The sequence below is a fragment of the Aulonocara sp. 'chitande type north' Nkhata Bay genome, linkage group LG5 (assembly GCF_057382095.1).
Source record: "Aulonocara sp. 'chitande type north' Nkhata Bay isolate Kocher_YH1m ecotype deep benthic linkage group LG5, A_spYH_male_GT1.1, whole genome shotgun sequence".
Lineage (NCBI taxonomy): Eukaryota > Metazoa > Chordata > Actinopteri > Cichliformes > Cichlidae > Aulonocara > Aulonocara sp. 'chitande type north' Nkhata Bay.
In genome coordinates this window covers 20,154,420-20,178,561 of record NC_141348.1, presented here as the reverse complement: position 1 = coordinate 20,178,561, position 24,142 = coordinate 20,154,420, and the positions used below count along the sequence as shown (strand labels likewise).

The 24,142-nt window shown below is 44.3% G+C and overlaps 1 protein-coding gene across 3 annotated transcripts in view; it reads right to left on the bottom strand.

Annotated features, from left to right (window-relative positions):
• The window catches only part of kif21b (kinesin family member 21B), a 70,467-nt gene that overhangs the window by 37,403 nt on the left and 8,922 nt on the right, over nucleotides 1-24,142 (bottom strand). For all 3 annotated transcript variants that reach the window (XM_086291933.1, XM_086291934.1, XM_086291935.1), the window contains exons 2-8: nucleotides 7,901-8,123; nucleotides 6,349-6,531; nucleotides 5,293-5,442; nucleotides 1,195-1,326; nucleotides 694-882; nucleotides 468-583; nucleotides 35-230 (exon numbers count right to left, since the gene is read on the bottom strand). In XM_086291933.1, coding sequence (XP_086148059.1) covers nucleotides 35-230; nucleotides 468-583; nucleotides 694-882; nucleotides 1,195-1,326; nucleotides 5,293-5,442; nucleotides 6,349-6,531; nucleotides 7,901-8,123 — 1,189 coding nt within the window. The remainder of the gene's footprint in view (nucleotides 1-34; nucleotides 231-467; nucleotides 584-693; nucleotides 883-1,194; nucleotides 1,327-5,292; nucleotides 5,443-6,348; nucleotides 6,532-7,900; nucleotides 8,124-24,142) is intronic.

Here is a 24,142-nt window from a genome sequence, read left to right as displayed (position 1 = left end):
CTCTGGGCTCATCCCGCCCCCCCCCATCGCTCACCGCCTTGTACTCCATCAGCTCCATCTGAAGTCGGGCTATCTCGGCGCGCAGGGCGCTGATCTGCTGGCTCGTCTTGTCTTGGTTCACCATCACCTTGTTCTTGATGTTTCGGGCGCGATTGGCGTACTTCAGCGTGTTCAGCGTCTCCATGAAGTCCCGGTCTGACGGGCTGACGCAGGCGATCATGACCGTACGACTGAGGGAAAAAGAAAACACGGAGGCCGTCGGTAAATGTGCATACGATTTGGTTGTCATGGTTGTTACACGTTGTTGTGGAAATAACCTGATTAAGTAACTGACCAATCACTTCAGCTCCAAAAAAAACTCCCTTTTGTGTCACCAAAATGTAGATTCTTCTGAATATTACATCTTTTTCTCACAAATACAACTTCTTCATATGTGTGTGTCTGTGTGTGTCTGTATGTGCTTATACCTGTTCCCTCCCAGCGAGTCCTGAAGCAGTCGGGTAAGTTTGGAGTCTCGGTATGGGACGTGTCCGCCCTTCTTGGTCTGATCGCCTAAAGCACTGATCACATTTCCCAGAGCCAGCTAGCAGAGGTGCAAAGACACACAAGAAGAAGATGTGATCTAAGCATGCACAGTTATTTCTTTTGTATACAGATTTACAATCTTACACTGGCGATCCCTGCCTGACTTACAAGTCCACAATTAATAGAGATTCCCTCGCGGGCTCTGTCTCCTGTAGCGCCTGTGCGTTTCAGCCTCTCGGAGCCAGCCAGGTCCACGAAGTGAAACTTGGCCATCAGTGTCTCATACTCTGGCTGGGAGATCGGGCCAGACTCCACACCACCGTTCAGCTCTCCATTCTGCCCTCCTCCACCGTTCTGCTAAGAAACCAACAAACACAGGGAAGCAGGTTGCTGAGTTACTGTTTTTTACTTTAAACTAGCAATCATTTAATCACTCTGAACGATGCTGAATTATTTATGTTTCACTTCCACTCTCTCTGCGCGTCATCATATGTGACTTTTCTTTTTACTCTTCCTAAAAGTCACACGTTTCCTAATAGCTTATCGTTTTCCGTCTCCTCCGGCTAACAGCCGACAGGTTTTCATATAACCTGATGATGGCAAAGTTGTAATAACTCTAAATACCTCTTTTGTCTCTCTCCTTCTTTCCACCACCCATTCCAAACTCACCATTTGCTGCTGACAGACTCGCATCTGACAGAGGTGGATGGTGAAGATGGCGTGCGAGCGGGAGCTCTGGGCGTTCATCTGAGTGCTGGCAGTGGTGCGGGACAGAGCGCCGAGTTTCAGGCACTGAAGCAGCTGCAGCACACACACACACAAACACATTATACATGACATTTGGTTACTTTTATTGGAAAGTAAGAAACCTCCTGACTTACGCATGCAGACTGAGTTTCTGTTTAAGTACCCATGAGTATGATCACGTATTGTTTTAAGAAGACACTCTCAGCTTCCTGGAAGAGTTCAGCATTTCCCACAGAGATGTTCTTGTCATCACCGCTCGCTTAAGCGCTAGCATTTCATTAACCTTTACTTTTCCTTTCCCTGCCCTCTCAGCTGCCCTCCCCTCACTCTTTATCATAACCTGCCTCCATCCTGTCTTCCTCTTCTTTTTTTCTGTCTTCTTCTTCCCTCCCACAGGAGCACCCTCCCGTCTCTCAGCTGTCTGACTTTAATGCAGATAAACGACCCCAAATTCAGCCTTTCTTCCTCTTTCTCTCTGCGTCTTTTAACACTTGCTGACATCATTCTTTCTCTTTCCCACCTTTAGAAAAAACTGAGTAACCACAACCACAACCGCCTTGTCCAAGTCAGTGTTTCAGTGTAGCTCTTCCCCTAAACGAACACCTTTTTTCTGTGTATCTTGTGACCAAAGATTCCTCGTGTCCTAATGGGCCTTTCGTATCCTTCTTCCTCCTCACTGTCAGTGCTCTGCGGTTTCCTTTCTCGTCAGCTGTGACACATTTCTCATATGTGACCGTAAACAAGCCAGCCTCTCAAGAAGGAAGCTAAACTTCATACATAAATAGCCCCACGGGTTTAAAAATTGACGTCGGTCAGTGCAGCAAAATAGAGCCCAGTCTCCGCTGTTATCTCTGACCTCTTTGTTGTTTATGAAGACGGACCACCAGATGGTTCTTGGCAGTTCACACTCCCATGCTTCCCCTCATCCCAGTCAGAGCTAATTCGTGTCTTCACAGTGAATACTTTCCGATGTAATATCGCTCGTCACTGTACAGTCATGGGAGACTTGTCTTCTGGACTTTCTGGTTCATTTAAAGTTGTTATATCAACCACCGAAGTGTAAAAAGTTGTTATTTTGTTCAGGATTTTGCACGATAATCTGAACATTTTTAAAATATACACTTAATGAAGGAATTATTAAAAGGTTTAATCACTGTTGGTAAATACTGATACTCAGATAGATGCTGATCAAAGAAAGGATTTGTTGCCCGGACACTGAACTGTGTGCTGTTGGACTCAGGCCGTATTATTTACCCTGGGAATTCTCTCACGTCATCTTGGTGGCTGTTTATGTTCCCCCCTCTGCTAACCCCACAGCTGCATGTGACACTATCCACTCTGCCATAGCTCGGCTACAGACTCAGCACCCGAGTGCCTTTATTGTGATCTCGGGTGACTTCAACCATGTATCACTGGACAATACACTACCAACATTCAAACAATATGTGGACTGTCCCACCAGGGGAGAGAAAACTTTAGACTTACTGTATGCTAACGTCAAGGATGCATACAGCTCCTCCTCCCTCCCCCCACTTGGTAGGTCAGATCATAACCTGATTCACCTCACCCCCCGCTATGTGCCAATTGTGAGGAGGGAACCTGTGACCACCAGGACTGTTAGGAGGTGGTCAGAGGAGGCAATAGCGGAACTACAGGGCTGTTTCGAGGTGACCGACTGGGAAACACTCTGTGAGCCTCACGCCGAGGACATCAATGGGCTTACTGAGTGTATCACAGACTACATAACTTTCTGCACCGACTCCATTGTTCCAGCTCAGACTGTTCATTGTTACCCAAATAACAAGCCGTGGGTGACTAAGGACATCAAAGCCCTCCTCAACAACAAGAAGAGGGCTTTCAGAGGGGGCAACAAAGAGGAGGTGAGGAAGGTCCAGGTGTTACTAAAGGACAAGATCAGAGAGGCTAAGGACAATTACAGGAGGAAGCTGGAGTGGAAACTCCAGCAGAACAGCATGAGAGAGGTGTGGAGGGGCATGAAGACCATCACTGGATTCAGGCCAACCAACAGCAGGGGAGCTGAGGGAGGTGAGAATAGAGCCGAGGAGTTGAATCTGTTTTTCAATAGATTCGACACCACAGTGTCTGCTCCCACCCCCACAACCTCACCTGCAGTCAGCCTGGAATCCAGAGCCACACCACTGTGCCAGCCTCTCTCTTCACATGTTGCCTCCTGTGAGATTCCTGACACCCCTCCCCCACCCATCACCTTCACTCAATACCAGGTTGAGATGCAAATGAGGAGACTTCACTCAGGCAAGTCTGCTGGACCAGACGGAGTGAGTCCCCTTGTCCTCAAGACCAGTGCCCCCCAGCTGTGTGGAGTCTTTCATAAACTGTTTATGCTGAGTCTGAGTCTGCAGAGGGTCCCGGTGATGTGGAAGACATCATGCCTCGTCCCTGTACCAAAGACGCCTCGTCCCAGTGGCCCCCAGGATTACAGGCCCGTGGCACTGACCTCCCACATCATGAAGACCCTGGAAAAGCTCATCCTGGACCAGCTGCGACCCATAGTAAGACCACATCTGGATCCCCTTCAGTTCGCTTATCAGCCTCGTCTCGGAACTGAGGACGCCATCATCTACCTGCTCAATCGTGTCTACACCCATCTGGACCAGCCGGCGAGCACTGTGAGGGTCATGTTTTTTGACTTTTCCAGTGCTTTCAACACCATCAGGCCGACCCTCCTGGGTGATAAGTTAGCAGCGATGCAGGTGGATGCTTCTCTGGTGTCCTGGATTGTTGATTACCTGACAGGAAGACCACAATATGTACGTCTCCCACAGTGTGTGTCTGACAAGGTGATTAGCAACACAGGGGCACCACAGGGGACTGTCCTCTCCCCCTTCCTCTTCACCCTCTACACCACAGACTTCAGCCACTGCACAGAGACATGCCATCTTCAGAAGTTTTCTGATGACTCTGCGGTGGTTGGATGCATCAGCAGGGATGATGAGACAGAGTACCGGGCTGTGGTCGACTCCTTTGTTACGTGGTGTGAGCAGAATCATCTGCAGCTCAACGTGGCAAAGACCAAGGAACTGATCGTGGACTTCAGGAAGACCAGGAAACACTTGACCCCTGTTTCAATCCAGGGGGTCAGTGTTGACATTGTGGAGGAATATAAATACCTTGGAGTACACATTGACAATAAACTGGACTGGGCTAAAAACACCACAGCACTTTACAGAAAGGGCCAGAGTCGTCTCTATTTTTTGAGGCGACTGAGGTCCTTTAACATCTGCCAGAAAATGCTGAGGATTTTCTATGAGTCTGTTGTGGCCAGTGCGATCCTCTATGCTGTTGCATGCTGGGGGAGCAGGCTGAGGGTCGCAGATGCCAACAGACTTAATAAACTGATCCGTAAGGCCAGCAATGTTGTGGGGATGGAGCTGGACTCCCTCAAGGTGGTGTCGGAGAGGCGGATGCTGTCCAAGATAAAGACAATGTTGGATAACACCTCCCACCCACTCCATGACATGCTGGTCAGTCACAGGAGCTCGTTCAGTGAGAGACTGAGATTACCGAAAAGCACCACTGAACGACACAGGAAATCATTCCTGCCTGTGGCCATCTCCCTGTACAACGCATCCACTTAACACACTGTTTGCTGCTACAACTACACATGTTTCTTTTCCAAATATTTATTTATAAGTGACTTATGTATGTATGTATGTATGTATATATATGTATATATTGTACTATTCTTAGTTAGCGTATTGTCTGTCTTGTCTTAATGTTGGTTTAAAATGGAGCACTGTAACAAAAAATAATTTCCCCCAGGGATCAATAAAGTATTCTGATTCTGATTCTGATTCTGATTCTGATCTGTAAGGGGATCCGGCTGCTCTGCTATGCTGTGGGAGGTATTATGCTGGGATGGTTTCGGTCTACTTATAGCCTTATGCTCACATATTTTGTTTCTCATTTCTGATCTGAGCTGTAGATGTTGGCAAAAATGTGATAACGTCACCAATCACATCTCTACACTCACAGACCCACCTCGTCCTCTGAGTGCACCAATCTGGAAGTGACTCCCGTGGTGTAGATGCTGCCACTGGCGTCCTCGTGGATCTTTATGGCGGACTTCCTACCGCGACTCTCTGGATCTCTGGTTCCATCGAACAAGTCCAAGATCTCTTCATTGTACAGCTGCAAGGAGCAGAACAAGCACACATTAAGGCCTATCGCACATCGTACAATTGGTACACGCTCAGTGCAAGGATGAGCGCCTCTGCTGAAAATGATTGCGCGCCTCTTAAAACTGAACTATTCCGTTCCGTTAAACTGATTTCTAGTTTCGTATTTCCACACAGCTCTGCAGCCACAGAGGTCAACGTGATGACAGCTCAGAAACCTTTGAGGACAAGGGTCAAAGAGGTCAGCTGAAAGCTCAGCTGCTCCCACCTAGTGCTAAACACACACACATACACACTCGACCATCTGTTAACCATCAACGAAGATAACCTTTTGACCTGAAAGCCCACAGAAAAGACACTAATAGCGAGAAGCAGGAACGCAGACAAAAGAAGGAAAAGAAAAATGGACAGAAAACGATTTTATTTTGAAATTTGAATTTCTATTACATTGTAATTTATTATTACGCTGTTCAGTTCTCTCTCTCCCCCACACATACACAAACACACACATGCAGTAGTAATGTCCCCTAAATAAAACCCAAACATTTGCCTGCCAGAAGCCCCCAGAGGAAATAATTACTCGTATATTATCTAATTTCTCCTACGCAAGCGTCCCTCCTTCCTCCCATTCCTTGCACTTATCCATCTTCTCCCGCACAGTGATGAGGAATAATGTCAGAGGTAATGGACAGCATTAATCAGGACCCACAATGCACGAGCAGACATTCACGCTCATCTGTCTTCAGGTTGTCACTTCCTGTTTACAGAAGCGGGTATGATCTTGTCATCTCCCCCATTTTGTCCCATCTGGTTGGAGTTAATATGGACCAGCATACACAAAAACGCACACGCGCACTTAGGAATATCAATACAGCATTGTATGAGTGTCAAATAGAGTAACAATGTGAGCGCTGCCTACCTCCAGGAACTGGGCGCTGACTTTAAAGTCCGGTGGCTGGGTGCCGGCCTCCTGGGCGCGTATCCTCCTGGCCTGGATTCCCTCAAACAGCTGATGGACTGCCCGCGGGATTATGCCCTGCTCCTGTGGGCTCAGGCTTACATCGAAACCCGTCCCCATGGTGTACGTCTTCCCTGAGCCCGTCTGTAAAATGATTCACCAGTGATTTATCACATTCCTTGTTTATCTACAGAAACAAGGTTTCACACACATTCACTGTAGTTAATTAAAATCAGTAAACCGTGAGTCAATGTGCATGGCTATGCTCGCTGCACGGGTGTGTGTACAGACATGTGCACGTTTCTGCTTTGTTGTTCTTTTATCTATTATGTCAGCTGCAACAATTCACCAAGCGTTGCTGCTCTCGCTCACTTATATTTGATATGAAACATATGTAACGCCGAATGACTTGAAAGACCCTTTAATTCATGCAAGTCATGTCTGTCCAGGACTTTAATTATATGTGAAGGGTAACAGAGCCCACGCATGAACTGCAACATGTCTTTTTGTAAGTACTAGACGCACAGACACATAAAGGTGGCCAGCCTCATCCTTAGTTTGGAATCTCACAAAACAAAATAATATAAAAGCCATTAAGTGATGATTTATTTATTTTTTTGTGCATCCGTGATCAGTTCACTAGGATTCAGTTGCCTTGCTCTTATTTTGAAAGCTCCGACACTACCCTGGCCCTTCCCTCAGGTTTTCCCTGAGTGACATGAGGCCAGGTTGCCGGCTGTTGGAGCAGTCCTCAGTATCGTTCAGCTGCTTCTCAGAAGAGGATCTCGCCCTGAGGTTGGACGAACATCTTTGGTTATGCAAACCAAAGAACCTGGAACAGGGATAGCAAACTGGGCAAGGTGGCGCTACGTCAAGGTAAAGGAGGATGCAGAGAAAATCGGCGACTACCATGGTGTCTGACTTTGAAACCTACCGCTCATTACTTACACATTTTGCCTGCTACATTTACTTTGCAGTTCGACCGATGTTTCCCTAAAAATGCCCAATGTTTGAATAAAATCCTTAATGGGAAAACTAATAGTTTGTTTGATTTTACTTTTTCATATTTAAATAAAATAGTGACTAAATTACAAAATAAGAGGTAAATAAGAAAGACCTTCAAACTCTCTGTGAATTATTCATTTAAAAAACACCTCTAATGTAATTGTACATTTCTGAGCTTCTCCTGCTTCGGGTCTTACTGAATGGAAGACTCGATAGTCTTATTCAGTCTCAGTGTAATATTTCAGAAGCATCACAACATCTTGATGTACGAGTTATCTTTTATTACAGTCTTCTAACAGCATTCTGCGGCCGTGGCAGAGAGATAACTCATCTCTATAAATATTCTAGTCTCCCTCTTTGTCAGACAGCATGCAGACTGCTGTCATGCTGTCTGCACTGCTGTTTGACCCCTTTGTGAAGGAAAATAAAGCTCATAAAGACAACCTGGCTGCGTGCACCTCAGTTTATTTCAGATTTCCTTAACGGAATCCAAGCACCCGTGTCATACCTGACCGTAAGCGAACACGGTGGCGTTGTAGCCCTCGAAGCAGCCCTCGATGAGCTTGTACACGCAGTTCTGGTAGATGTGGGGCTGCTCTGAGTCAATGTCGAACACAAAGTCATAGGTGAAGGCCTTGTCCTTTCCCAGGAGGACTTGAGGCTCTCCGGGTGTGACCAACGTGCACACGTGGCAGCCTTCTATCTTCTCTTTGGCCATCTGAGGGCGAATCCTGAGAGACGACAACAGAAAGGCAAAGAGAGAAATCGTTAGTACATTTATGAAACTGTTACATCGATTTAAAAAAGGAAAATGACGGCTGTCAGGCAACTCAGCAAGACAGGCCGCTGATTGTTGCAGAGCCTGAATGATTTTAATGCTTTAATGCATCGTGCAGATAAAGCATGAGATTCTGATCCCACACGGTGCACTGGAAACAAAGAACAGTGAGAATATGAGAGCGCACAAAGTGGGCATAAAGTGAACTGTTCTAAGAGCAGGACCACTGATGTTGGCACATCATACAAGCTCTTAAAGCCATCACCACAGTGGCTGTTAATCCTTCATCTAAAGACTCTGCTGGGTTTTCCTTCCTGACAGGTAGTTCACTGCAGTTAATTGCTTTTACCTGAGATCCCAGCTTCAAAATAATCCATGATTAGATGAGCCTGAAAGGCCGCAGCCGCAGCTCCAGAACATCTTACAAACTCGCTGACAGCTCGAGGGCCGAGAATTTAAGTTTAGGAACATTTTCACTTCCTTGCCGGCAGAAGAGCAGAAACCCAGACAAGCGAGACCGCTGTTTAATTAAGATGGAGCCTTTAAGGACGTGACAGTGCTGCAGTGCTGATTAATCGTGAGAAAACACCACACAGAAATGTTGCTCTTGCATAATGCAAGTACATAAAACAGATGATTTTCCAGGCGCCCTGTTAATCTTGTGCTTTCAGAGGTACAATATGGACACAGTAGGGAGGTAATCACTTTAAGCTGCGGAAAAAGCCATGAGGCAGCAGTATCAGAGCAGTAGGTCCACCTCTTCACATGCTAAGTCCCCCCACCCGACTCAGTCTTTAGGGGATGCAAATCAACACCCCCACACACCAAGACTGCACAAGAGACTCCCTATGGGATGCAGCAACAAAGACACACACATAATGTATAAAGCGAGAGAAGTCCCCAACCACATCCAGCTGCGGCGGGATGCTCCGCAAACCACACACACACACACACACTAAGACTCTGGAAACAAGTGTTGTACACATGCAGTTCAAAAACAACCTTACTGTACTATCTTCATTTCACACATTGCTCTCAAGCGAGCACCCCACCCACCGCTAACACACAGAGTTACACTTCTGCGCACACAGGGGCAGCTTTCTGGCCATCTTTCAGGCCTCGAGGCCCCGCAGAGAGACTTCCAGGAAGAAATGAAGGCTATTAGAAGAAGTCCACAGCGGCACACGTTAGCCTAGATAACCTTATGACAAAGAGGGCGACTCTGAAAGCAGCTTGCAGACAGGCGAGCTCCTTTTATGACTGGATGTGACCTTGACCCGAAGGTTAATGTATCTAAAACCGCAGATCTCGCAATGAACGCTGCTTAAAGCAATTATTAAGATGAAGTGGAGCCCACTCGGTCCCCACGATGGATTTCACGGCAACACAACGCGCGTGTGAGCTGCAGCTGTGTCATGAAAAGAGAAGAAAAACTTTCTTTTTGCTTCTTTACATTCATTTCATCCAGTCTGTGTGCACTGCCTTAATATTAGAAGTGAAAAGAAAGAAGGACATTTAAGTTAATTAACCCCATCATCGTTACAGCACATATTCATAACTGAGTTTCTACTTCTACCTATCACCGAGCGACTGTGTAGGAGCGTCTCTGCAGAGCGTGTCGGGATTTGTCCCTGCTGTCAGATCTCAATAATCATTTTGCGCTCGATGCCTTTGGCAGGACTTTGTCTCGTGGAGCATGTGTGAACATATTCGACAGACCCAACCCAAGAACAAAAGAATTATCACAATTCTCATTAGCTTTTAATCATTTAAGGCATCTGTTTTTTTAAGCTGGACGCCTAAAGTTGTCACTGTGAGGCGCAAATGAGAACACTTCCACACGCCCGGCACGCACAACTACAACATCCATGCGCACAAAGAAAGATAACAACAACAGTCCACACAGAGACATTCAGGTAACAAGCTAAAGGCTCAGCTGGATGAGCATTTAAGCCAGCTGTGCAAACAAAAGAAGGGATCCATAACATTGACCGGAAAACACCCAAACACACACACACACATCCAGACTCAGATATACACTCATTTAAGGAAATTTAACGGCTAAAACTAGCATCCAATGTGCCGGTTAAACGTCTGAATCAGACTGAGGGGTAAGGAAAAACACAGAGGAGCAGATTGTGGATTCCTGATGCGGCAAATTGAGGCGTTTATCGCTTATCATCTTTGCACACTAATAGGAAAATGAGTCAGATACCCCAGGGAGTAAATGAAGTCCCTGAAAGAACACACCCCGCCTGCCCTCCACGTATGCATCCTCACACACAGATGAATTTAAAGGTGAATTTGAATGCAGCATCATGCTTTCATTACTTACCCTCCCCCAGTTTTTTTGTGTGTGTGTTTTTATGGCATAAACACCAAACCCAGTTCTGTCAAACGCAAAAACAAGCAGACACACAAAGTTAGAAACTCATTATCCCCAAGCTCTGAGGGAATTCGGTTATTATTACAATAATTATTGTACCCCGTAGTGCTAATTAGGACGTGCAACAAGGACGCACAGAGGCACGCGCAAACGTGGAAGCGGCTGCCATATCTAACGCTGATAACAGCAAACTCCACTGACGCGTGACTGGAGAGAGAAGCTGAGTGCAACATGAAGGAGGCAGCGGACCTGTTAGAATACTGATCGCACTCCTCCAATTAAAGCCTTCGAAAACCGACGTGATTTACGTTTCTTAGGTTCACTTGAAGTTATGAAGGAACGCATCAAAAAGCAGTGCCTCCCAAATGTGACAGTAGGAGCGAATCACAGATTTCATTTGTGGGATTTAAAAATTCAGAAATGCATTTAGTCCCGCAAAACGACAGCACGACACGTTCATCTCTCATAATTCAGTTTTTCAGGCAAAACAAAAATAAAAAATGTTGGCACGTCGTTGGTACGGCAGACTCCGTGGGGATGCTTCTGCCTCGGTGATGGATCGGTGCTAGACTGACAAAACACGCGCTGATGCAGCTCGAGATGGTTTTTCATTTGTGCACATAATGCTGGCTTATGTAAGAACATAAAAGAACATAGATGGTCTGAAAACTGCAATTTGTGTGTTTGTGTGTAGGTTTCAAAGCTGAAATGGGTCTGCTGCACAGAGTAGGAATCAAACGCCGGTGGTTGTTTGATGAATTTGCTCAAATATGACCAAATTCTCACTGGGCAGATAACTTTTGTTACTTTCAAGGAGAAAAGCACTACATTCATAGCTTTCCAGAAGTGATACTTTGTTTTTGGCAGTAGGATAAACTGACTAAAAAAAATCAAATAAAATCCTGCAAAGCTGCAAAACACCTGCTTTATTCTCGCAGTTCTGACTCATGTTAGATTTGCTCTTCTCTTTTCAGTTCACTTCCTCTGTTATTACTTGAGCCTCCTCTGTGTTTTGTTGTCAAGGCCCTGTCTTAACAACCTGCGATGCCTAAAAACACCTAACACTGTGTTGGTTGTTTCTCTCTTTAGTTGCTTCCTGTTTTATTTTACTTCCTCCTTGTCTGTTTATTTAGATTCGGTTCACCTGTGCCTTGTTTCCCCCAGCTGTGTTCACTCCCTCTGATTACTTTGTATGTTCTTTTTCTTTTTTTAAAATTACCTCTTTCCTTTTTCTTTAGTTGAATTTATAAACAAAATGCCACAGTTTGACAGATATGAACTTGGCATATCACTGCATGGTGTGGAGTGTTTCCTTAAAACATTTGAGGAAATTGGGCAAGACCTAAAAAACACTATTTACATGAACATTATTAAGAAACAGGGAAAAATCCAGCAAAGACTTAGAAAAGGACTCAAAAGAAGCATCGGGCCCTTCACTTAAACTCCCTGCTGTTCACTGAGGTCTCTTCAGAGTGGTCTGAGTGGAAGGCTGGCTATCAGGAAGACATTTTTAATGAAAGGATAAAGGAAGAAAAGGGTGAGGTACTCCAAATCACACAAGACCTGCACTGAAAATCTGTGGCAACGGGTCTTTAAATTTAATAAAACTTTGGGTTCAAATTAGGGCTGCACGATTTTGCATAAAATGAGAATCACGATTTTTTGGCTTAGAATTGAGATCACGATTCTCTCACGATTTTCTTTTCCAGTATAAATATTTATTGCACTTATTAACTGCACATCAACTTCGTAACAGTTGAGACTGAACATAAAAACAATAAATAAACATAAAAACAACAAATGTCTCACATTTTGTGGTTGCTGCAAAATGTTGTACTGCTTGAAATTCCATCTCCACCATTGTCAAAGGAGCTTGCAAAGAAAAGCGTCTGGACTTCTTTAAGTTGCTTGAAGACGTTTCACCTCTCATCCAAGAAGCTTCTTCAGTTCTAAGGTCAAATGGTGGAGAGTCCCAGATATAAACCTAGTGGGAGAAACCCCCCACAGAGGGACAAAAGGACCCCCTGATGATGACCCCCTGATTCGCATGATAAGGTGGGGCCAGGTTTCACAATGAACACACCCGAAACTCTGGCTGATTGGGACCCACACCCAGTTTCACATCTTGGCTCAGGCGATTAGAGGATCATCAGGGGGTCCTTTTGTCCCTCTGTGGGGGGATACTCCCACTAGGTTATATCTGGGACTCTCCACCATTTGACCTTAGAACTGAAGAAGCTTCTTGGATGAGAGGTGAAACGTCTTCAAGCAACTTACTTTTCTTTGCAAGCTCCTTTGACTACGATGACCTGGATGACTGAGAACCTTCACAGACATCTCCACCGTTGCTCGACACTGCGTGTATAGAGCAGGTGGTGCAACAATAGAAAAATAGTTGCGGGACGGCACTGTGTAGCGTTTGTCTAGGGTGTTGATCATTTTCCTAAATCCCTTGTTTTGTACAGTGTTGATGGGAGCCATATCTTTGGTCAGGTTAATAAGTAATAGCCTCTGTAATTTCTTTGTGCCTGCGGGAGTTCGACGTGAAGCGCTGTATAAGGTTCCCGTTATTGATGTTTGGGTGGTTGACCGGGACGGATTTTCTCCTGTCACTTTCTCGTCATCCCTGACGTGCTCTCCGTTGTTTTTCCCCTGCTAATTTTAGCATCACACGGCACAGCTTCTGCATCACGTGGTATAAGGCTCCGCCCTTGTCATTTGTTGAGCAGGAAGAGTGAGCGCTTGTTCTCATGCAGATTACGTCCCGGATGAAAATGCGGTACAATCGTCGTCGTCGTCTTTTTTTTTGTTTTTTGTTTTTAAATCGTTGTCATTTGGAAATGAGATCGCACATAAGTATGAATCGAGATCGCGATTTTCTAACGATTAATCGTGCAGCCCTAGTTCAAATCATTATCATTGTAAACACGGTGGAGGCGCTGTCATGGGCTGGGTTGCATTTCAGCCAGTGTTGGAAATCTTGTCAAAATTGATTAAATTAAAAGTACCAGTAAATACCATCAGATTTTGATCCTCCATGCAGAACTGTGCAACACATTTTGCCTCATATGTACTTCCCATATATGTTTGCACATGTTTAAATAAATTGCTACACCCATTTCCCATGTTTCTGACAAGGTATAAAGAAATCGGGAGTGGCTCGAGACTTTTGCACAGCACAGCATTTCATTACTTTTGCTATCATGTCTTAAAATGCTTTTAAAACAGCACATAGTGACAACTCCGTCAGCTACGTGTCTGTCAGCAGCAGCAGCTACACTCAGCAACAGCTGAATGTGAAGCGTCCTATTCCATCAAAAGTGAAACATTAAATCACAGCGAGAACTGCCGCATGCATCGCTCAAGTTGTGACACTTCTTAGTGTCTGTGAAGGTTCTCAGTCATCCAGGTCATCGTCCAGACGCTTTTCTTTCCAAGCGACACTTTTTAGTATTAGTTCAAACTAGTTGTTAGGCTTAGATCACAAGTTGATACAGCATTTTTGAAATGAAATGATTAAGAGGCTTTGAGTGTGATGTTATCGTTGTGTCAGCCGGTGATCGGCTGTGATCAGCTGATCACGGGGCCGGGGTTAAAAGAGAGACGCCACCCACCTGTTCGCCGCTCAGACATCAGTCTCTTCGTGTCAGTCTCCGCCTGATTCAGCAACCGTGAGTGACAATCCCTTTCAATCCTTTTTCTCTTCCCGGCTCCGCTCGCTCTCTGTCTGTAACGACAGTTCCGAAGCCACGCTTCGTGCACTGATCATTACTAGAATAACTGCGTGTCTGCTCCAAACCCACCGCTAGGGTCTAGCCAGCACGCCACACGGGCACGCCGAATTACTGTGTGTGATCCGCCCGACCGTGACAGGTTGCACTATAAATGAAGATTTAATATGCTGCAAACACCAGCTGTCTTTGTTTAATTATATTCACATTTCCTGTTACAGAAGTGCACTGTGATAAATGTACTTAAATGTAGATAATGTAGCGATAGAGCACATCAGCCCCTGTGGGATTGCAAATGTAGTTGTACTACACAATATTTCAATAAAGTTATAATTTCTAAAGAAAAACTGGAAAATTTTTATTATGCTGAATCTCTTGGCAATATTAAGAAAGTTTTTTATTAGGCTCTCAATATGTACGCACGCACTCGCACACACAGACACACAAGTCATAGCGTGACTTTGTTTTTTTCTTCCTCTCGCTCAGCTGGCACAGTTTAGGAGGGCACAGTTTCCTTGGGAACTGCACAAACTGCCAGACTCCTAATGTGCTACGTCTGCATGTGTGAGCATATGTTTGTGTGCCCACTTCAAAACGGGATGGCATTCTAGTTAATCGCAAATGGCAAAGGCTAATACCACATCGTGCCCAATCGTCCAGTAATCGTCACCTCAAAGTCGACTGTTAACCTGCTCCCCAATTGTAGGAAAATGCCCGGAGCGAGTGCCAAGTCTGCTGCCAACAAGGAGGGAGGACCAGTAAGATCAGCACGCCAGTAGCAGCTTTTTGTGCGGTATTGTCTGTCTGTGTGTGTCTGTGTGTGTGTGTGGGTTCAGTCAACCTTCAAGAACAAACTGGTGATGTGATAGCCAAAGGGCTCATTTCCCTAATGTAAACACTCCAGCAAAGGCACCGCACACACATAAAGAGGCAGAGTTAATCGCATTCACTCGAGTGTTTCAGAGCGCCGTTGTCTCTTGTTTTCGGCACAGAGCCAATCGGGAAAGCTGCTCTTCATGAAAACTGTCCATTTTTCCAGAGAACATGCTCTTATCAAAAACTACATAACCAAGAGCTCCTCGCCATCATCGCCCCATCTGTTATACGAGAGATTAAACTTCCTGATCGGCAAATGAACAGCGGTGTTGTTTCTGTGCTCTTGTCCATCCTCGCACCTCGGCCTGTTTCGAGCCCTCCCTGAGTTCACTGCCAAAGAAAGCAGCAGACTAACTGGACTAATCACTGAATGGCAGTGAAAAAGGCCTTTTTCCATTTCCTTTTTTCTCCTGATAGCCGGGGAGATTAATCACCCGTGTGGACTTGTACTAACTCGCTCGCTTCCTCTTCCTCTGGCTTTCTTTCTTTCTACCAATCATGCCCCTCTCCTGTCTGGCGGTAACAAATGTTTGAAATGCAAACACACAAGACACCCCCTCCTCCCACCCGCAGTACATTCACTAGGTGTTGGCAGATGGCTCAAAGGTCATTTTGCCGTCCAAGAAAGGTTGTGTCAACAAGTAGAGAACAACAGGTGAGGTGGACCCTGATGCCCATGGGTTGGTGTGTTTTTTAGAAACAGGTTAAATAAAGTGAGAGTGATATTTGAAGAGCCCTGCAAAATCATGTTGCTCACATAGATGAGAAACTGACCTGTGAACAGCTCATTAAGTCTGATGACTGATGAGGATGGCAACTTTATTTGTTTTTTAACTTTCCTCCCTTACATGACAGACACTAATGATCGCACACATGCACTGAAAACATGTTGTAAAGTCATTGTATTGTGTGTGTGTGTGTCAGATTTAGCAAAGCGAAATGCATTCATGCTGCACATCTGCACCTATATGTAACACCCACAGATAAGCAACTGTGTATTTTCCACAGGTCAGCAGAATGCTCGGTCACGCCTCACACTTTTGCGTTTGCAGTTTAGTCATTTTACACAGCAGAGTTTCCAGTCGCACAACACATCCACTTAACTGCACATCCACTTCAGAGTCACAAGGGGGTCGGAGCCTAACCCAAGAGGAACAGTACAGAGTACATCACAGAGCCTACACACAGAGACAGGCAATTATAGACACTTAAAACCCATTAAGATTCACTAATTAACCTAACAAGCATGTCTTTGGACTGTGGGAGTAAGTGAAATACCCCCAGAGAGCTCACACAGGGACAGGGAGAAGATACAGAAAGCCAAGCAGATTCAAGGCGACAATGCAAACCACTGCATTACCACTGAGCGAAAAGGTTCAGATATATGCTCTACCTGCACAACAAAGAGGAGTATTACCAGTTAGAACGACAAACGGTTCCCTCGAATGTTTGAGGAGTCCAAAGCAGGACTGAAAAAAAGGATGGTAAACTGGCAACAACAGCTTGAAAGGATTATGCATCTCTATGCCTGTATGGAAACCACATCAAGGAGGCATGAAGACAAAACACCCGTGTGATTGCTGTGAACTCTCCGGACAATTAACCGCCGCTATTATTATATCAGATGAAGTCAATCAAGCTGGCAATTTAAAGAATCTGATCGATTAAGACAGCTGGTTTCTCACACACAGCTCAGGCCTGCAGGGCAACTGAGAAAAAGGCTAGCAGTAAGATGGAGTAATGTACACTGTGAGCTACAGATGATGTTATTTAAAAAGAAAAACAATGAGAAGGACATTAAAATGTCAAACATGTCTCCATGAAGACAAAACAAATAAGTATCTGAAATAAATAAAGGAACAAAAGAGATGGAAAGACTGAGATTGCAGATACATGTGGAGGAAATGAGCTTACTCCAAAAGGAGTGGTGGTTTGGGCAGGATGCCTACAAGGTGTTTCGAGCATGCCCAACTTAGAGAAGGACCCGAGACAAACCTAAGACACACTGGAGAGGTTACATCTCTCAGCTGCCTCTGTGTCTTCCCAGAGCTGGAGGAAGTGGCTGAGGAGAGGAAAGTCTTGGCATACCGGCTCAGACAGCTGCCTCCCGACCCAGATAAGCAGCAGAAAATGGAATAAATTCATAGCTGTAACTTAAAAAACAAATCTAGCCTCACACTGAGGCCATGCTCCCTGCTCTTTTCTCCACCCACAGTGGCTGAAAGAGTGGGAGATGGCGCAGCTTAATATCCCTCCGTTGTCATTTCCCTCATTAATAACCAGCCAGCAGACAGACAAATGTAAAGCCTGTCATCATTTTTACTCTCCTACCCTGTTTCTTTCACACAACTCATTTCATTTGAATGAATGATGGCTACAGCCACCTGAACAGTGAGCCTGTCTGTTTATAATGTTGTCTAACAATGAATTATTGGTGTAAAGAATATGAGGCAGGCAGGTTGATTGCTGAAAAATACGGTGTTCTCTCTTAATGCTAACCTGCATTTGGTCAATAAAGTTTCTCCATCTGTTTCTCCTTCACCGTGCATGACCTGAGTTTGAGACTACGAAGTAGTTGTGTGCAGGATTTGTTGCAAATCCACTCGTTTACAATCTGGGTCATGCTTTTCAGTAGTATTTCTATAGTTCTTTAAGTAAAGGTTTAACAGCTTGCTATGTTTCTGCTATGAATTTTGAGAGTCTGGGACAGTTATTCGAGAAAATATCCGCTAAAACCTTAAAGAAGATGTGTTGCAGCTCATTTTTTCATTCAATTACACAATGACATCAAAGCTATCCTCAATTATTTTCCTAAATAACACTGAATGTGCTCAGAAGTGTTTCCATTTAATTCCAAGCCTGTCTGTGCCTGTTGGTGGTAGGCAGCAGCTTCAGGATGCATCCCTGCTGGTTTCACTGCACCGCAGCCCCACCACGCTGTCAGCGAGCTGGGTGTTGTCTCCACACAAACACACGCGCACAACACACCACAGCCTGGATTTCTCGTAAACCCTAAGAGCACTTTGCCATAAAATAATACGCGAGCACACCCATTTGTAAAGAGGTCCATCAAATTGATTTTGAAATGAACATGAAACTGTTTCTTCAGCTGCTGCCAAACTCTCCAAGCCCTCCACATGGATTAGCATACTGCACCGTGTGCCCAGCTGGGCATGCAAAGAAACTTGATTAGCTTAGTTAGCTCAACAAAACAAAGAAATGACTATACTTCTTATGGAAACCAGAGGAGGCCGAATCCCTGTGTCAGGCTCTTGTTAAGAAGAGCCACAGATAGGGGCATGGGATGTGCAACTGATAGGGGATATCCTGGCTGGGCCTTTTCTGTGAGGAGTTTGCATGTTCTTCCTGTGCCCGTGTGCTTCTTCTAGAGAGCACTCTGGCTTCCACACAAGGACACACATGGTAGGTTAATTGGTGACTTTTAAATTGGACATGAGGTAAATAAAGCTCGGTACAAATGTATCCTCAAAATGTGACTTGCAGTCTAAAAAAAAGCTATATAAATGCGAGCACACCCATCAGCAGAGAATCGGTGACATTGGTGAGGTGAACCGGGAAAACAGAAGCTAATGCCCAGCACAGCCTGTTATTTATTTGTTTATTGTGACTTCATTACTTATTCATTCATTTCTATTTTTGCCTTTTTGTGAGTAGCATAAAGCGACGACACCTGTCATTTCATTATTCGACCTCGTGTTGCGTAATGATAATGAATATTGCATGCTTTTCCAGTCACTCAGGTGCTACTGACGAGCTACAGCGATGAAACAAAGCACCGTACACTTCCTATTTTCACATGCGGGAGATGATGACATCACATGAAATACCAAAGAATCAACAGGTATTGTCATATTTTACTGATGACGAATCCTCAAAGTTCCTCTTACTTAACTTCTGTTTCACCTAATCATACAGAGTATGTGGGGGTTGAGTTCCCAACCTGGTAAAGTTTTTAAAAGAAATCAATCCTGAAAAAGCCTTTGTGTTTTGGTAACATTATTTACAGAGCAGAACAGTCCTAACCTTCCTGAAAGAGATTAACCAGCCCTACACAGATTACATAAGGAGCGCTGTGTCTCCATCTGGTTCCGCTCTGTTTGCTCGTAGCGTAACTCCGATTAGAGCTTCGTCATTGTCAGAGTTCAGATTAGGATTAACCCAGCTGACACAGCCATGTGTTAGAGTGTATAGCCACACTGCAGAAACGGACATATCAGTGTTTTCAGGTATGAGTAAAGTAACAGCCATAAAAAGTGCATATAAAGAACAAGTGTCCTAAATATTTTAACCGTGTAATCCCCAATGCATAAAAGTGTTAACGCATCCTTCTGGATTAAGTGTCTGGTGTGTGTGGTGGGGGTTTTTGACAGGTAGGTGAACAGCGATGACGTTTCCTCCTGTTTTTATTCTGTAATGAAAAGGCGCGTGCGTGTCATTGCAAGCTGAAGGCGTCCCGGCAATATGTGACGGGAGCCTTTGTCGGGCTGTTCACCTGACGACTGAAAAGCTGTTGATGTGGAGCCGTCTCACAGCCTTTGAACCATTTATCTCGCCCCCGCCCTCTCAACCTCTTTTATTTTCTAAGACTCAAACAAACAGAGAGGAAAAAGGGAAGAATGAGAGAGGGAAAATGAGAAGAACAAGAGAGGGAGGATAAAGTGGCGATTCATGAAGACTGTCGCATGTTTGACATGAAAAGCCCTGAGAACTCAGGAAATTGCTTTGGCCTATTTTGGGTTAAGGAGCTCTGGGCATATCAGTGACTGTGGGATGAAACGAGAGAGGCCCTGAGGTGCAGTAATGGATGGAGTGGAAGCAGACCACTGGCTGCTAAGGTCAAAATGAAAAAACAAATGTAACAAAACAGAAAGGATGACAATGGAAGGCCATTTGTTTCCACATCAGTTGATCGACGGGGGTCTCAGAGATCCAGTAGCAGTCACATAAGGCTGGTTTTTAGACAGTTTATTACTAGATTTAAAAATATGTCACATATATTCATGACTAAATTCAGTGTCCTAATTGCAAGACACTTCTAATGGCCAACAGAAGGGGAGTCCTTTGGTTGTAAAACGATGTCCCGCTGTCACCGCTATGACAAAATGACCCTGTGTCAATCTCTAACTTTAAGTCTTACCTGTTACAACATGTTGTTGTTTTTTTTTAAAAAAAAGAAAATTAGGTTCCTTCAGGTAGAATAGAAAATATAAAGCATTGTATGATTTAGGGTGGGTCTGTCTTGGGATTGACAAGTTGCTACAATCTGAGTTTGCCATGTCCTCAATCTGTCAGTTAGATCCACAACAGGATCCACTGCTACAAAGTCGAGGCTTCAGAAACAATTTGTGAAAACAGGACATCAACAACCGTGGTGGTTACATCCATCGTTTACAGTGCGGGGAAATAATTATTTGATCCTGCTCAATCTGTACATTTGTTTACTTACAAAGAAATGAGCAGTCTCCAATTTTCAGTTATTTAAGACACAAAATCAACCAAAAATCCAGAAAAGGCTCATTTTAAAGTTATAAATTAATTTGCATGTCAATGTGTGACATAAGAAAACATGACTTAGTGTTTGGTGGAGAAACCAATAGATATAGTATTATTATTCCGGTATACACATTCCAAAAGTTTAAAGTACGACCAAATAGAGCAGGGCGAAATGACCAAAAATATTTATCATGATATACATTTGAAAATTTGCGATAACGATATAACTGACGATATAATTGACACTAGACAAAATACTTTACAACTCCACAACTTTATTAGTGCAAAAAAATAAATAAATAAACGTATTTTCACTTAAACAAGCAGCTGTTTTTTTTATGTGCATTAAAGTCATATAAAAAATTAACACTGCAAATGCAAATTCCTTGCTGACAGTTTAACCAAAAGGCATTTCCAGTGGAAATTGGCTGACATATCCTCAGCATAACCATGTATAATATCCACAAAACTTAAAAAGAGGTTATACACACACAATACGGTAATATTATCTTGAAGCACAGTACGTATCACTCCGCGAGGCTCCTGACTACGATAGCCGTAATACTCCGACAATCCATCAAGCAGTGCGGGTTTGTAGCTTAGCAAAGTCGTACTGAAACATTTGACAGATTTTCGAGCACCATGTACCACATAAAATCATTTCGAGGTCAGTAAACACAACCAGAATTCGTACATAAGGCACACGGGATTATAAGGGGCACTGTCAATTTTCAGAAAAATCAAAGGATTGATTTTAAGTGTGCCGTATTTTCCAAACAACACGGTAATAACGACAGCCCGCTAGCATGCGCTACCAAAAATAGTGCTTTGTTGTGTATCTGACAGACGAAAGCTAAACCAGTGCCACACCACTGAAGTTGCAGCATTTTTACAAACCAATTCTGGTTCATCTGTTTCATTCAGCGATCCGCTTTCGTCCTTCTCATTTTTCCTCCATGTGCGTATGAAAACAAAGGCACTGCGCATGCACGTTTTACCCATATTTCTAACGCGATATTTCATTTTCTTATCGTTGCCCGACATTATACCGGTATTACCGTGAATGGTATGATATGGCCCAGCCCTACGACCAAATGAATGTCATCACCAGTAACATAAGTACATAGAATGGATCGCTGCAAAGATCAGGATTTCCACTTTCTACTTGATGCTACTTAATGTGAATTGATCGCGAACACTAATGAACAGCTTCTGGGATATTAAAGCTTTAATTACAACGTCTCTTCAGTCAAAAAGTCTGAATGCCGACCTCTTGTCTTACAGAAAAGACACAAGCAAGCAGAGGCTCGCTTAAACATTATTGAGCTACAGTAAGCATTTCTATCCTGTTGCCCATTTAATCAGTGCTCCCATCGATTTTTTTGGATCAGCTGTTTGCAGTGATTCCTCGCATAAAACCGTCAACTGTCTCTCTCCCTGCATCTGTCTGCTGCTCAATCCCTCACAGTCTATTCAAGACACCCTTCCCATAATGCCTGTGCTTTGCTCTCTTTGACTAATCAGTTGAGTGTCTGTGGACGAGAGTAATAACAACACACCCACTGCTATGACAGGATATGGAAGCAGGCCATTTCCTGCAAAATCTGTCTCTCACTTCGGTCTCCGATCCTCCACATGAGCCCAACATCACAGCAGGCTAACAAGCCACTATCCAAACACACACAGAGACACACATTTCATATGCAGGTCCAACACTCTCTGAGGGAATGGCAGAAAATAAGCAATGGACACCTGACTGTGCACTGTCCCTGGCAACATATGTTTATACGAGTTATGAATGAATTAAGCTGGCACCAAACAAAAGCAAATGAGGGGCGAGAAATTGCATTTTTCCAGCCTTGACCCTGGTCTCTGATTTATGGCAACGAGAGGGGGGGAAAAAATAACGAAGGAAGGCAAACACAGCAGGGTTATGAATATAAGTAGCTGGCTCAGGTGGGAGCACCAGAGGAGAAAGCACTAATAAGGACCAGTTGGACAAACTGGCAGAGGGAGACACAAAGTAAATATAAAGGAAAGCAGACTGAACGGATGGGAAAGCACAGAGGAGAATGCACACTGTATGTGAACAAGCACAAGCAGGGGAAACGGGCCAGTGGTCACAAGAGACTGGTGCTGTGCGTGGACAGCTGGCTTGCCCAGGTGGTACAATGCAGACTGGAAGATAGAGGCATCTGTCCTGCCATACTGGTGGATACAAACGACTATGTCCTCACAAGCCCAGAGTAATGACTGCAAAAACAAAATATTTCTTCTTCAATTTCATTAAGGCATTCCTGGCTTACACAAAAACCCTCCCAATAAATTCTAGAAAGGATTCAGATTTCACAGACCACCACTAGTAACTTGATTAATACTCTGAGGATCAGCAGATAGCTTAAGATTCATATCAGTGCTGACTCTGGATCACTGTCTTCTGAGAGGCTGAGAGTCAAAGCAGTTCTACTATGTGATTTACCCAAAACAATAAGTGTTCATATTGGCATATACATGTGTGATAGGACAGTATGTCAGCTGTATTTTACAGATTTACTCATAGTGAAACAAGCATTTACAGTTACATTCATAACAATTCAATCAACTATGTAAACTCACAAAGTGGTGAAACAGCGTCACTATGGAAACATAAATGCAAAGATTGTAGCCACAGAGAGCAGTAACCACACTGTAAATAAGCCACCTAATCGATCGATGATACTTGGCCATTTAAACATTCATCTTTTATTGCACGAGCAGTTTAGTTACACCCAGACACAAAATACCACAGCTCACAGCCTCGTTGGGGTTAACCTTATCTATCAAACTAACCTCACAGACTGGCGACCCTGTAGCCTGAGGCGCCGCTGCCAATTGGTAACGGGCGATAAGACAGAGGAGAATTCACGTACTCTGTGCACATTGGTTTGACTGGGTGCCTTAGCATGCAGGGTCGCATGCTACAGCAGGAATGAGTGCACTGGCTCATCCATGTTAGCACGAGCATTTCCTTAACCAAGCCAGACTTCAAGGACGGGCTTGTCCTACATTGTCTGGAAAGAGCTAGGTCGACTCTTGAAGAAATACTCTGTCAACTCTGTTATCTTTCCCCATCTCCATCAGGATTTTATTTTCCAGAGACACAGACTGTCATCGGAAGTTGTCCTTGAAGCTGAATGAATGAATAAATATTCACGCCCCGCAATAACAGAGCCAAGATATCAAAGACAAAATTAGAGCTGGAACCAGAAATTCACAGTAAGATATTTGAGACACTTAGGAGGCTCAAATATCCCATTTTTAGAGCTGATATTATCAGGTAAAGTAGGGCAGAGCTTAGTGGGAAGCTGGGCAGAGCACGCGTGAAGCATTGGCTGTGAAAGACTTTGGCCTAGGCTTTAAAAACTAAGCTATCACAGGCTGCATTTTTTTGCCATCAGAGCATACCTGCCCACCAGTATATGAAGA